This window comes from Rattus norvegicus, chromosome 2 (genome assembly GCF_036323735.1).
Source record: "Rattus norvegicus strain BN/NHsdMcwi chromosome 2, GRCr8, whole genome shotgun sequence".
In the NCBI taxonomy this organism is placed as follows: domain Eukaryota; kingdom Metazoa; phylum Chordata; class Mammalia; order Rodentia; family Muridae; genus Rattus; species Rattus norvegicus.
The window spans coordinates 80,411,223-80,425,209 of NC_086020.1; the positions used below are offsets into that span (position 1 = coordinate 80,411,223).

At 46.9% G+C, this 13,987-nt stretch overlaps 1 protein-coding gene across 4 annotated transcripts in view; it reads right to left on the minus strand.

The window, feature by feature from the left end:
* The window catches only part of Trio (trio Rho guanine nucleotide exchange factor), a 296,340-nt gene that overhangs the window by 175,738 nt on the left and 106,615 nt on the right, over positions 1-13,987 (minus strand). For all 4 annotated transcript variants that reach the window (XM_006232090.5, NM_001107658.3, XM_006232091.5 and 1 more), the window contains exons 3-6: positions 11,999-12,113; positions 4,859-5,051; positions 2,190-2,702; positions 944-1,066 (exon numbers count right to left, since the gene is read on the minus strand). In XM_006232090.5, the coding sequence (XP_006232152.2) occupies positions 944-1,066; positions 2,190-2,702; positions 4,859-5,051; positions 11,999-12,113 (944 nt within the window). The remainder of the gene's footprint in view (positions 1-943; positions 1,067-2,189; positions 2,703-4,858; positions 5,052-11,998; positions 12,114-13,987) is intronic.

The window sequence follows — 13,987 nt, forward strand, 5'->3', positions numbered from 1 at the left end:
TAAAAAAGAAAGAAAGCAATGGTCCTCCTGTGGGAACCACAGATGCTCACGCGTAGACTCGATTAGATAGTCCTCTGTCACTTTCATTTCCTGAGCAGACTATGCCAGTCTTTGTGCCTCCCATTTCCCGTGGGCCACCACTTTCAGCACAACCAGAGACATGGTGAGCCACACAGGCTCTGCCATGGGTCATCCCCACGACGAGGACCTGCACTTGGACTCTCCTCCTCGGGCTGGTATGATGTGCTATAATGTGCGTCATTCTTGTATTCCCTAGTGTGGTTCCTTTACAAACTGTCTACGTTTGGACTTGTAATTAGTCTTTTATGCTTTAAGGTTCCTCAAAACACTGCAGGCAGTGGGAGAAAGGACCAAAAGCTAGTGGGCCTCATTTGCCATGCACGCACGAAGGCTGAAGACTCCTATAGGTGTCTTCAACAAGGAGCAAGAACGGCCCAGAAAGCTCTTGAACTGCTGTCCACAGCATACTCTAAGTGAAGTGTAACTGAGAAAGGTAAATAAGAAAATGAGAGGTGGGGAGGAGGGAGATGAGGGAGGGAAGAGACATCTCTCATCTTTTAGGAGTTCCTCACCTGCTTTAATTGGGTAACATCGCAGGTGTTAGTTGTGATGTCTTGAGCACTAAAGTGTTTTATACATATATCCTAAAGTGTTTTATACATATAGAGTAAACAACACAATACAGCAAAGTTACACAGTGAACCCACTTCATAGACTAGGCAACTGAGGGTTAAAGAGGTCAAACAGATCATCCAAAGTCAGACAGAAAATGAAAAGAGTGGCAATTACCATCTCTACGTCCACTGTCTCCCTGAAGGCTCCACACGGCTGTGTGAGGTGTGGGTGCTCCGGCCACTAACTGCCTCCTGTTTGCTAAAAACCTTTTGTAGGCCAGAATCTGTAGGGTCTGATAACGGCTTACCATACAGTTCATAGCAAAGTGATTGTGCTGCGTCTGAAGCTCCATGGCGTGAGGGTGGCTGGCCCCGATCTCCGTGTAGCTGTTTAGAAACAGGCCTTTGTTGTGTGTGATCCAGTCAAACATCTACCAGGAGAAAAGGACAAGCTGGGATCACTGCGGAAAGAGGCGGGGCCGAGGAGTGTGCTGGGGAAGGGAGTCGCTTCTCTGAGAGCTCTGAGAACAAGCAGGCGCTTCAACAGCAGCAGAGCCCCAAGGAAGTTTCAGCCCACTCCCCCATGCTAAGAGAAACTTCTGTCTCTGTGCCCACCACCCTTCCTCTAGAAATGGGTCCACATGTCACACTGCTCAAGATGGAACCAGGGCTCTTGGGTGTCTGCATCAGGACCCTTGCAGATAACCAACAGCTGACACAGAAACCTGAGCAAATGCAAACAATAAAAGTAACAAAAATATTTTAAAAGACTTGAGCGTTTTAAGCCTAGGTCTCCTGTAACCCAGTGATATTGTCACCTGACTGAAGGTCCTTTTAATGTACTGTATCAAAAATTTCTAATATGCTTTTATTACTCTGCAATAAGTTTGCCAGCCCATGAAAAGAGAAAACTCAATGACTGTAAGTTAAGAGGGATTACTTCACCTATGCTCATGGCTTGTTTGCAAGTGTCCTTTTCTTTGACATTGCAAAGAATACATTAGCTGCTGATGAATGGGCGTTCCCTTTGGCCAGCTGCTGTCTCTAGCGCACAAGAATAGCACATGAGAACACGGAGCAGTACTGCTTGGATCACAGAGAAACGTGTTTTTAATGGCCTCACTCTCTTGTTATTAAGGACACAGGTACCGGTCTGAAAGGGTTTGATGGCTTTGTTTGAAGAGCGGGAAGGTACCAGAAAATCTATATATTAAATTGTTGCTTTTAAGAATACAATCATGATCCCCAGCTCCGAAAAAAAAAAAAAAAGAATACAATCATGAATTTGTACTTTTAACAACAACAACATCACCCTTGCCTTTCTGGCACTTCTCACAGAAGCATCGGCAGCTTCAGCTCACACTGCCTCAGGCACTGCACTGTGAGTAAAACTGGAAGCCAGATGTAAGCGAGGTCTCTGGATGGCCTTTGCTGTGGTGTGATCGTTGTAACATAGACCTTCTGGTTTCTCACCTTGTCACGTCAGTCTTGGCTGTGAGACCCACCAACCCAGCAGCAGCCCCTGTCGGGCTGCACGGCCCTCCCCACCTTTACCTTCTCAGCATCCTGTTCGAACAGCCGCAGCTGGAAGCACTGGTCCAACTTCAGTTTCCTCACGTGCCACATCTGGTGCAGGTGCTGCCGAGTCGAGTGCAGCCTGTCAAGCATGGTGGACACCTTGGGCAAGAGGTTCTGCAGGTCTGCATTGCCCGAGCCTGAGTTCTTTTTGGGAAAACTCTCGCTGCTCTGGATCCGCTGAAGCAGCTTCTGCCCCTCTAAGTCCAAGTCCTCGATGGGAGCCTTGATCACCTTCTTCTTCAGCTGAGAATGCTCGTCAATCATGTTCCGAGCCCCCTCTAGGTCCTGAGGTAACTCCTTTTTTGCAAGGACGTCCTGAAGTTCCTCTAGCCGGGACAGCATGTGGGCTGCATTGCTAATGTAGTCCTCAAAAGCTACTCGGATTTCTATCCATTCCTCATGGTTGTACTCTAGGCAGCCATCAAACTCAGGGGTTAGCTGGGAGGGGTCAACCACTTTGGTAAGGCCTTCTAAAGAGACCATATTTGTCTTGGGGAGGAAAGAAACATGTATGAGAAGATGAACCATGTGATCACATCCTATAACTTACAGTGGTCACACAGAGGTTCCCTAAGTAAAGAATAACCTGCGTACAAAGACCCAGTCAATGTCTGGTTCTGCCTCCCGGAATACAGAGGGAGACTCATTATCCATGCAATGAAAAACTCCACGGAAGTAGCATGTGAGGGAGAATGCCCAGCAGCATAGAACTGTAATTTTCACAAGCTCCAAGTCAACTGGATTTCACTTGAAGAACGAGAAAAACCTAAATCGTAGTCTTATTAATGCCTCACAAGAGTTGTTGAAAATGTTTTCACAGGGTAAAGACACTGGGAATGCCAGCTTCCCTGGGGTTGCCACACATCTGTACAGCCTAACCACTGTACACAGCCTGTCCTGCAACCCAATTTAACACTAAGGAAGCTTCAGTTTATCCCAGTCTAAGCCAGAACTCTCAACCTCATCTGAGGTAAGTGAAAAGGAAGCACACTGGGGTGTGTGTGTGTGTGTGTGTGTGTGTGTGTGTGTGTGTGTGTGTGTGTGAAATGCGAACACAAGGGAAACTTAGCTGGTCTAGAACTGAAAGAAAAACAGACCCGCTACCCAACCTCTGCCACCTCTGACGCACACTCAGAACTGACATCTCCGTGCTGGCTGGATTAAGAAACAGCACATGGCAACAGGCTGGAAAGAGCAGCTCAAGCCTGCACTGCCTTTAGCCTACAGTGCTACAATGGGCTTTTTCTTATCCATCTGCTGGATCATCAGTAACCTGCATGGAGGCAGACACACACACACACACACACACGCACACGCACAGAGAGAGAGAGAGAGAGAGAGAGAGAGAGAGAGAGAGAGAGAGAGAGAAAGAGAGAGAGAGAGAGAGAGAGAGAGAGAGAGAGAGAGAGAGAGAGAGAGAGAACCACACAGGGACAACCAGGTCAGGAGGAAAACAGGCAGGCACCTTCAGGAGCCCAGAGTAAGAGACTAATAAGTAACATCAGTAAATACTTATATGAATGCAAACTACTGGGGTTTTTTTTGTTTAAAACATGTATAATTAAAATGCATTACACTTTAAATTTTCCACTAAGCAAATACTAAGAGCCAGTAAATTATCTTCCAAAATGACTACTTATTGAGTATGAGGATAAAGTGTGCTTTCTATTTCACTTAGACCACTTCAAAGCAGTTTCCAATAAAGCCAGAGTTTAACTCCAGAGAGGAAACTCAGCATTGTGGGAAGGTATTTTAAAATCCAAGTAGTACACAGGAGGAGACATGTTGACAAGTACAACTGATGTTGTTTCACTGTGGAATATTGTTTACCTTAAAACACGATTCTTTTACACCGAAATCTTTTACAGCCTAATATCACGGCAGAGACGGCAGGACAGCAGGCTTTTCTGTCCACCAGGAACGGTTATAATTTATAACGAGAAACTATCCCTGTCCTATTACAGAACAGGACCTGAGCCAAGCTTCAAGCCGGCTGGGATACTTTCTCCTCTAATCATCCCATTAAACTGACCACATCAAAAGCCTTGTCAGAACTGTGGTGGCTTAAGGAGAGGCGGCTCTCAGTGGGAAAGAAAATAAATTAGCAGGCTTTGGTTTACTTTTTATAACCGTCTGACAGCCATCGTCTAGGCCCAGCTGAATGCAGAGCTCTACAGTTCTCAAAGACTCCGTACACTTTTACAAGACGACATGTAGAGTGGCTGAGGAGTCTCCCCACTATCGATGACCAGATGGGCTCAATGCCCCTCATATTCCCTCATGCCCAGGATGCAGCAGTCACCACACATCTGCAGTCACTCGGCCCAGTGCTGACAGGGGGAGCTGTTCAAGTGAGGTGATGAGAACAGGCTTCTCCTTCCAAGCTACCATGGCCCCACACCCTAATCCCAAAGAACTGAAGTCCAAACCCCTGTGCCAAAAGCCACCACACGGGGAAAAGGGACGAAGGCATCTACTTTAAGCATTAACCAATGTTTACCATACACACATAAGGCGGCTAGCTAGGCCACACTCAAGGCTTGGCTGTAAAGACCTGCCATGCCATCAGCCCACTGTGGTGGGGATGCACTGGCTTATCACAGACTGTGCCTGTGAGTTTAGGATGTGACTACCTGGAGTGTTACCTCAAATTCAAATTTGGAACTGCCAAAATTCGTCCTCTGTTTCTGCCAGAAGTTGTCGGGCTTGATTATCAGGGCGATGTGGATGCAGCAGGGGAAGGACTCCTGCAGGATCTTCAACAGTGGTTTGATGGAGTCCCACTTGGAGCCGCGCATGTCCACAATCACCGTGAACCCTCGCTTGCAGACTTCCTCGCTGCAGGGCAGGAAAGAGGCTGATGAGTGAGTGAGACGGCCCAGCTGCTGGAGCCCTTGCTGTGTAAGTGTGAGGACCAGAGCTCACATCCCCAAGCACCCACATTCACAACTAGCATGTATTAGGGTGAAAAGCAGAGGACCCAGGTTCCTTTCCCAGCATTGATGTGGTAGCTCCCTGACATTGGTGACTCCAGTCCTAAGGGATCTGAGGCCCTCTTCTGGCCTTCATGATTACTGCATGGAACAGGGGATAGACAGGCAGGCAAAGCACTCAAACAAAATAAGAGGGAAAACAAAAAAGCAAAAACAAACAAAACAAACAAACAAAAAACCAAACAAACAAACAAACAAACAAACAAACAAAAAACCGAAAACCACTGGGTCTGGCCCTGCCTTCCTGTAACCGAGCACTGTGGAGGATGAAGACAGCAGGATCTGGGGACGGCTGACTGCAGCCTAGTTCCAGGTTCAGAGACACTCCAGGGAATAAGGCCAAAAATGTTAAGGCAGACATTTGATATCCCCTGATGTTCTGTGAGCACACCCACACACGCACATCTACCTGTGCACAAACAGGCACACGTGTCCCCAACAGGCATGCTCAGGGTGGATAGACTGACAGACCAACGGATGGAGACAGGGACAGAAACACAGACACGCAGACATTCAAACACACACACACACACACACACACACACACATGCACACACACATTCACTGAGGGGAGGAAAGGAACAAGGAGGGGACCCACACACTGACCTCAAGAACCACATCATGATGCCCTTTCACCTGGGCAGCTCAGCAATGTTACCCCCTCCCTGACACCAGAAGAGACCAGAACCTGACCCCAAAGGAGTGAAGGCAGAATAGTGGCTTTGAAGAGGGTTCAGCTTCAACAGCCTTTAAGTTTTTAGTTCTTCATAGATATGGTATTGCATTCTGGCTTTTTGTGCATTGTTCACTGATGGGATACACACTTGTTTAGTAACTACCACAGACAGACCCCTGGGGAGTACTAAGAAGTACACACTCACAGTGTGGCATGCAGAACCCAAGATGGGGACAACTTTACTTTCAGGATTTCCAAGGCCACCAGCAAAAAGACAACCACCCACTGGCGAGCGAGTGATGCTGGGAGCTTTGCAAATCTGTCTGTGGTCCCTCTCCTCTAACCCTGTCCCACCAGGAGATTCCTGACATCATCTTAACAAGCTCTGTGAGGAAAACCTAGGTTTATATCTGCAGTCAGATCACATTCATCTTCCTATCTGGTCGCATAGATGGTATGAATGTGGTGGTGGTGGTGACAGTGCTGGCTTCTGTCACAAATCCAAACTGTTAGGGGTACTTGGTTATCCTCTCTGGGCCCTTGGCAGTTAACCAAACAAAAGGGCAGCTGCATCCAGGCCTGGTGCTCAGGCCTGCAGTCCCAGCATAGAGGATGCTGAGGAAGGAAGGTCACAGAAGCCAGGGCTGAGATTGGCATAAGCAACAAGCAAGTCCCATCTCAAAAAGAAATGGAGTGGGGGGGGGGGAATCTCAGCATGGGACTAGATGGAGAGTGCACATCTGCAACAATGTTACTAAGTGTGAAGTGTGTATCCCTTGGCAGGGTGTCTGCCTAACACCACCAAGTTTGACACACACACTACATAAACTATGTGTGGCAGTGCATGTCTGTAATCTCACTTGGGAAGTAGAGGCAAGGAGATCAGAGATTCAAGGTCATCCTCAACTTTGTATTGAGCTCTGCACCACCACCAGAGCTCATGCATCTGGGCTACATGATACTCGGTCTCACAAAAACCAAACCAGGAAAACCAAAAACTGCGAATAAGTTGTCCCGAGAAAGGCAGAAAACCCTATGTCCTTACTACATTTTAATGTCAGGGACTTACGGAAACTCAGTGCTGGCTTCCAAATGATTAGAGGTAAGGCTCTACTGTGATCCAGCATAATGAGACAGACTCCACTTTGGGTAGATGCTGGTAGACTGCCTACAGGCCTTGGACACTGAGACCTGATGGAATCTCAGTGAGGCTAGAAGGAGGTCTGCCCCTAACATGAATAGCCTACATTTCAATTTCTGCCTGTGTCATCCAAACTGAGATAACCTACTCTCGCAGGAAAGTCCAGGAAGTTATTTGTTATTGCTAGATGTTGGTGAAATGCAAAGAAAGTACATCTCATCTGAAGCCAGCAGGATTCTCTCTTGCACAGATTCCACACCTGTTCCCTTGTGCTTCACCCTCCAAACGTTTCTGTGAACGCCATGTTCCTCCCTGCCCTGTCTCATACAGTCACTGTAACCAGTTTTCAAAGCTTCACAAATGTAACGTTTGCAGGACAGCAACATGAATCCATGGAGGTGTGTCACATAAATATTCCAGAAATGTCTGTTGTGGAACTTGACAGAGACCTGGTTCACTGGCACAGGGGCATAGTGGTTAAAGCCCAGGCGAGAAAACAGATGGTCCAACAGCTCTGTTTACCACCTGTCCTAATTAGCTTTAGCTGTCAACTGGACATAGCCTAGAGTCATCTGAGAGAGTCTCCATTGAGGGATTTCGCAGGTCAGATTGGCTTACAGGTATGTCTTTGAGGGACTGTCTTGATTGGTGTGGAAGGGCCCAGCACTGGTGGGAGGATGGTGGGTCTGAGCTGTGTGAGCAAGCTGGATGAGCATGACCTAGAGAGCAAGCCAGCAAGCAGCATTCCTCCGCTCCTGATCCAGGTCTCTGCTTTGAATTCCTGCCCTGACTTCCAACGATGGATTGTCATGACCTAGAAGTATAAACTCTTTCTTCCCAAGTTGCTTTTGGTTGGGTGTTTTATCACAGTGACAAAGAGAAAACTACAACACTATACAAGTGTTAGTGATGCTTAGAAAATGTTATAAATAACCTGCTAACTCCCTATGGTGGTTAATCTTGTCAACCTGACTAGACTAACTGAATTAGTACAGTACACCTTTTGCAGTATTTGATAGTATTTCCAAAAAAGATGATGGGGGGTTCTGACCTAATCAATGAATTCGTCCCTTGAAGGGTTCATCATGATGATATTATTCCAAGAAGGAGGTTACTAAACACATCCTTGTTGTATCCTGTCCTGACCCCTTCCTGTATCCTCTGTCCCTCCTCTTCCTGGCCATCATGATGTGAAATGCAGGGGCAAGCAGAGAACAGCAGAAGGTACTATGCTTGGCTTGCATGGTTACAGGAGGATTAACTCTTCTGCTCCCATCCAGTAGCTTCCCCACAAAGTGGTAGTCACAGCACACAAACTGACTGGGCATGCAGTCTTCTGCAGTATGCTGTCTTCACACCCAAAGCTAGGAATCCTAGGAAGAGCAAGGACTTGCCAGCACCCCTAAGTCCAACTGCTGTAAGTCACAATCAAAGGAACCCATGCAACGTGGTCTCCAAGCCCTGCCCCCACCTGATAACAGAAGCGGATCTTAGGAAAATGTGACTTTATTAACTAGGAAATCTAGAAGCTTTATGAAGAGCCCTATGTTATCTGTAAGACAAAGAAAATTTAGGTAAAACTCAGGCCCCTTCTGACCTGGATCTTTAAGAAAGAAAAACCTACTTTCCCGAGTTCTGAGATGAAGAAAGCCTCATGAGTGGTCGGTCTCAAGTCAGTGCACTAGTTGTCTTCACACCACTCCTGGGCAAGCAGAGTCCGAGCATCAGGAGAGCTCACCCACTTAGCTACTAGAAAGCACCTAAAGAAGGTAAAGCATGGGCTGGAGAGATGGCTCAGCGGTTAAGAGCACCGATTGCTCTTCCAGAGGTCCTTTCCTGGTATGACTGAAGACCGCTACAGTGTAGTCATATTGAATGAATGAATGAACGAATGAATGAATGAACGAACGAACGAATGAATGAATGAAGGTAAAACACCCAAGAACTTAGGAAACACGAAATAAAGTTCAAGCAGCGATAGCAACGCCACCCCAGAGGCTATTTCCACTGCTTTAGGAACCCCTGAGACCTCTGCTGGCAGTGCTGTCCTGGGTATGAGTTGGAAACACTGTTGTTTCGAACTGTTGACTTTTTCTTTTTCCACTTTTGTGTCTGTGTCTGCATGGGTGTTGTGTATACATGTGTGCATGTATGCATGAGTGTATGTGTGCATGTACCTATAGAAGGCCAAGGCTGATACAGGAACCATCTTGGATAACTCTTCTATGCTTATTCATTGAATCAGGGTTTCTCAATCAAAGAGTTCACCGATACAGCTAGTCTCCCTAGTCTGCTTGCTCAGAGAATCCCCATCTCAGCCTTCCAAGGCTGGCATCTCAAGTGGGCTAGCACAGCTACCTGACCTGTGCATGCTGGGAATACAAACTCTTGTTGTCACACTTGCATGGCAATTCTCAAACTGTTGATGGTTTCTAAGCCGAGGGAAGAAGTGACCCAAATACCACAGCAGCACAAGTCACACTTACGCTTACTGGTGGGACTTGAGGCCAGAGAACAAAGTCTAGATTACTTAGTGACGGCATGACAAAGAGAGAAACAGAAGAGCAAGGATAGAGGGAGAGATCCCTGCACCATTTCTGAGACAGCTGCTACACCCCAAGCACCGTGAGAGGTGCACATGAGCAGCCTTACTCAGCACTCACAAGGACCTCAGGGAGTACTGTCACCTTCACCCTTCCTGTATCACAAAGACAACAGCGGTCACCGAGCCACAGTCCCGGGTCATCAGCCTAGGCCTTCTGCATCTACACACGTCTCCACGTAGTCCTACTGTGAGCCCTGCACTGCCTGGCCAAGAGCTAGTTGAGGTGAGAGCTACCGTCCCTACTTAGAAGAGTATCAGTGGAATCAGAGCCTACACAGACAGAGAGAGCTAAGCTTATGCCTCTCACAAATGTCAGCAAATGAGCACACAAACTGTATTACAAGCAAAGCTCCACGTCAAGAAAATGGCCACACTATTAATTTGCTGATGACATGTATTGATCCCGCTGTTCTAGAGTGCTCCCAGGAGGCAATGAGCTTGAAGGACATCAGAGGAGACACAGGTTGTATCCACCTCCATCACGACCACCTCATCGGAGCTTGCCCATCATCCCTGAGTGGCGCCTTGGTTACTTGTTAATCTGCTTTCTAACCAAAGATAAACAAAACGCTGTTCCTTGTCACTTGGGACTGGAAATGCGAAAGCAAATCAAGGTAATGAAATGGAGTGACTGCATTCGGGAGATGGAACACCTTGAACACAGTCAAGTGCTGATGCAGGATATTGCATGATGTTTGGGGCATTACACGGTACCCCAGGGAGACTCACAGAGGAAAAAAGACGGGTACAGTCTGATAAATGGTTAAACTCAGTTATAAGTGTATGGGTGTCGCTGCACCCTTCCTTCTACTTCTATAGATGGGCTTGTAATCTTCAACACAAACACACATATGGTTTGAAGGGTGTATCACCCAGACGAGCCACAGTGTAAATGAACAGTTGTATAATATCAATGAAAAGTAAACCTTTTCCACTTGTACCAGTGTAGACTCCATACCCAGATCACCAATAATCAGCCGCATGTACCTTTTCAATAGCCTAATTAGTTTTGAGTGAACTGAACGAATATCGAATTTATTTTCAGGTGCCAGGCATAGAATCCATGATCCTGCACACGCTAAGCATGATATCTACCTTTGTGAGAGAGCTGCAGCCCCAGCTTCTGTTCGCTGGTCACTGCAGACACACCATGGCTGTATTCCAATGGATACTGTCATGGACGTCCTCAGTAAGTCAGACCATCGACGGCATGGTTGACTTCTGTCCACTGCAAGGCTTAGTACAACAGGGCCCAACTGCCTACCCTTGGGTCCATCTAGCGTAAGACAGTCACACACCACAGATTTTGGTGGGCCTGTTCCAGGTACCTCAACTCAAAAATAAATAAATAAATAAGATAAAACAATTCTTTTTAACTCTTTACACTTAGTTGTATGTGTAGCTGTACGCATGACGTGGAGAACGGCAGGCAGCTGTCTAACCAGTTCCCTCCTTCCATGACGAAAGTATGAGGGAGTGAAGTCAAGCTACAGAGCTCGGGGGCAATCAGCTCTACCTGCAGAGCCACCTCACGGGCTCCATTTACCTCAAACCCCTTGCACTGATATCAACAGTGGGCGTTACTCTTCTCACACCTCACAAAAGCAACTGAAGCAGGAGCATGCTCATCTTGGCCCGTGGCAGCAGGATCCAGAAGGGGCTGGTTGCACTGTGCACCGTGGACCACTGGGAGGCAGAGAGAGCTGAATGTTTCTGTGCAGCTGTCTGTCTCCTGAGCCCCTTAGCCAAGTGCTTTGTTCCTGCTTACCTACACTGCCTCAGGTAGTCACTGCTCCTCAGTCAGACTCTCTGGGAAACAACGCTGCTTGCCCACGCTGTTGGTTAAGGTCCACACCAAAACCCTGTCACTAATCTCTCAGATTTAATGGTGTCTCCAAACTGGTAAGACAGTGCCAGCCAGCTGATTACAATGTTTAATGTCTCACAAACTCCACATTACAAATCAAAAGAACATTGTAATACACAGAAGCTCAGCGTGTAAGAAAGATGTGTGCAGGTTGTCAAGAAGAACAAGTTTCTGATGATCCAGGCAACTGGAACTTGCTGTAAGACTCACTAAAGAAGAGCTCTCAGTTTCTGAGTCATCAGTATCAGATCCTCAAATCCCAGCTAAGTGAGCATCCAAAATCCACCATCATCTCTCAATAACAAAGGCCTGGCTTCTGGTTCCCGATGCAGAGTGTTCTGAATAATCCGGCGATGGTTATAAAAGTGGCAGTAAAGAAGATCGTGACCTTAATTTTATGTTTGATCTCATTGGAACTAGACCTACTGTTTAGCTGTTTTCTAGGGAGGGGCCACACCCTTGGAAGGCAGAAAATGTGGACAAGGCGGTCACACAGAGCTTACCTGGGAATGCAGGCTAAATAGGAGATGAGCCTCCTGAGGTCCTCCTGCCGCATTCTATCATGATTGCTGCGGGCTGGAAACGTTAATATGGGACCTCCACGCTTATCTCTGCCACCTGCAAAATAAACAGTGGGAACAACTTAGCGTCGGCATGATCAGACAGAACGTTCTACATGCCCCTGCAAGTCCAGCATCTCCACCATCCGTTCAGGCAGAACTGTAGTGAAACCTACCACACGGTCAGGAAGGAACCCTGTCATCCTTGCCTATCTCATGCGGGACTCAGGAAATGTCAGGGTTCTAAGGGGCGACTGGAGGCTCATACAGATGATATCCTTCTATCTCTTCTAACGCACAAGAAGAAATGCCTTTCTAGGGTTTGGAGAGATGAGTACTCTGGTTCTCTCATACACATGCATTACTTCCCTTAACAAGCCTTTCTCCCTTGCTCCCACTCTCTTCCTCCCCCTCTCTAGCTCCCTTACCCTCCCCTGCTCAGGGAGCTGAACGGAGGAGGAGGCAGCAAGACTGTAAGAGCCAAAGGTGGGTGACTCCAAGGGAACCGCATCCTCCACGCAGAGCTGAGGCACACATGAGCGCCCAAAAACTGCGGCAACGTGCTGTAAGGCCTGTGCAGGCTCAACCCGGACAGTGTCTCGGCACTAAGGGCAAAGTGGACATTAGAGCTGTAACTGATACCCTTTGTTTGGAAAATGAAAACGCAGTTTTTCCCAAAGAGTCTCCCTGGGCATATGACCCACCTCCCAGAGCAGGCCTCCTGCCCAGGACTAGGTGGCCAACACAAACTGAGTGCTGATTTTTTTGTTTTGTTTTGTTTTGGGGGGTGGACTTTCTGTTTTGTTTGGCATTGTTTGGGCTTTTTGGAAGGAGGGAGTCTTTTGTTTATTCATTTTGATTTTTGTTTTATAGGGTTTAGAGGGTCTTGTTTTTTGTTTCTTTATTTTAGAAAGAGAAAAAATAAGTTGTAGGGCAGAGAGGTGGAAAGGATTTGGGAGAAATTGGAGGAGAAGAACATGATCAAAATACATTGTATGAAAAAATTCAAGTAGAAAAAGAACATACAAACGAAACCACAGGTGAGCAGGAAAATTGGGAAGTAAAGCCAGATTAGTTTAAGGGTCGAAGAAAGTTCCATAAGGAACAAGGGGACAACCAGAAAATTTGACCAGAATGGCAGGAAGGTTTCTCCTGGAGACGGCGTGGCCTGGCTGAACATGGAGGCGAAACTGTCAGTTTTTTCTCTATTATTTCCAACCAGAGTAGAAAAAATCACAGAAAGAAAATTCAGCATTCCCAAGTTGAGTCCTACAACTCTGATAATTTCTCTTCAGATCTCAGACTTCAAGCCCGGAAACTCTTACTATTTATTTTCTCTGCACCAACAAAACCTCATCAGAGGGAATATTAATGTGGCTTTTACAATGTCCTAGGTTGACTTCGCATTCATTCTCATCAGTAATGAGACTTGATGGAGACTGAATACTTAAACTGATCCATATGTACTGTTCAGGCACATAAGTTATTTATAACATAAATTCAGTGGGAGCAAGCCTGAACCACAGACAGCAAACCACACAGTGCTACAGCGAGGCTCGACAGGCCGCATGCCCGCTACACTGTGACTCGCATTTCCTCGGGGGATCCTCACAGTGAGCCTGGCAAGGGGTCTCCCTCAGCCTCCGGTGAAGCTTCAAGAGTTGAATACACAAGGGCCACAGAGTATGGCCGCAGGGGGACCACCGACAAAAACATTCTTTCACACCGGTGCTTGGGTGTCCTCTAAAGCAGTGGTAGAGTCAGAAAGTGAGCGAGTCCTATGGGAGCAGCATTGATGAGAGAAGGGGAAAAGACCATTGATAAGTAACAAGTCTTCTTGGAAGTGCTTAAGATTTTTATAGAAATGCTAATGGCTATCCGTGAAGATAGGACATGTAACAGTTTAATGTTTTTCATTTCCTAATGTCTTTA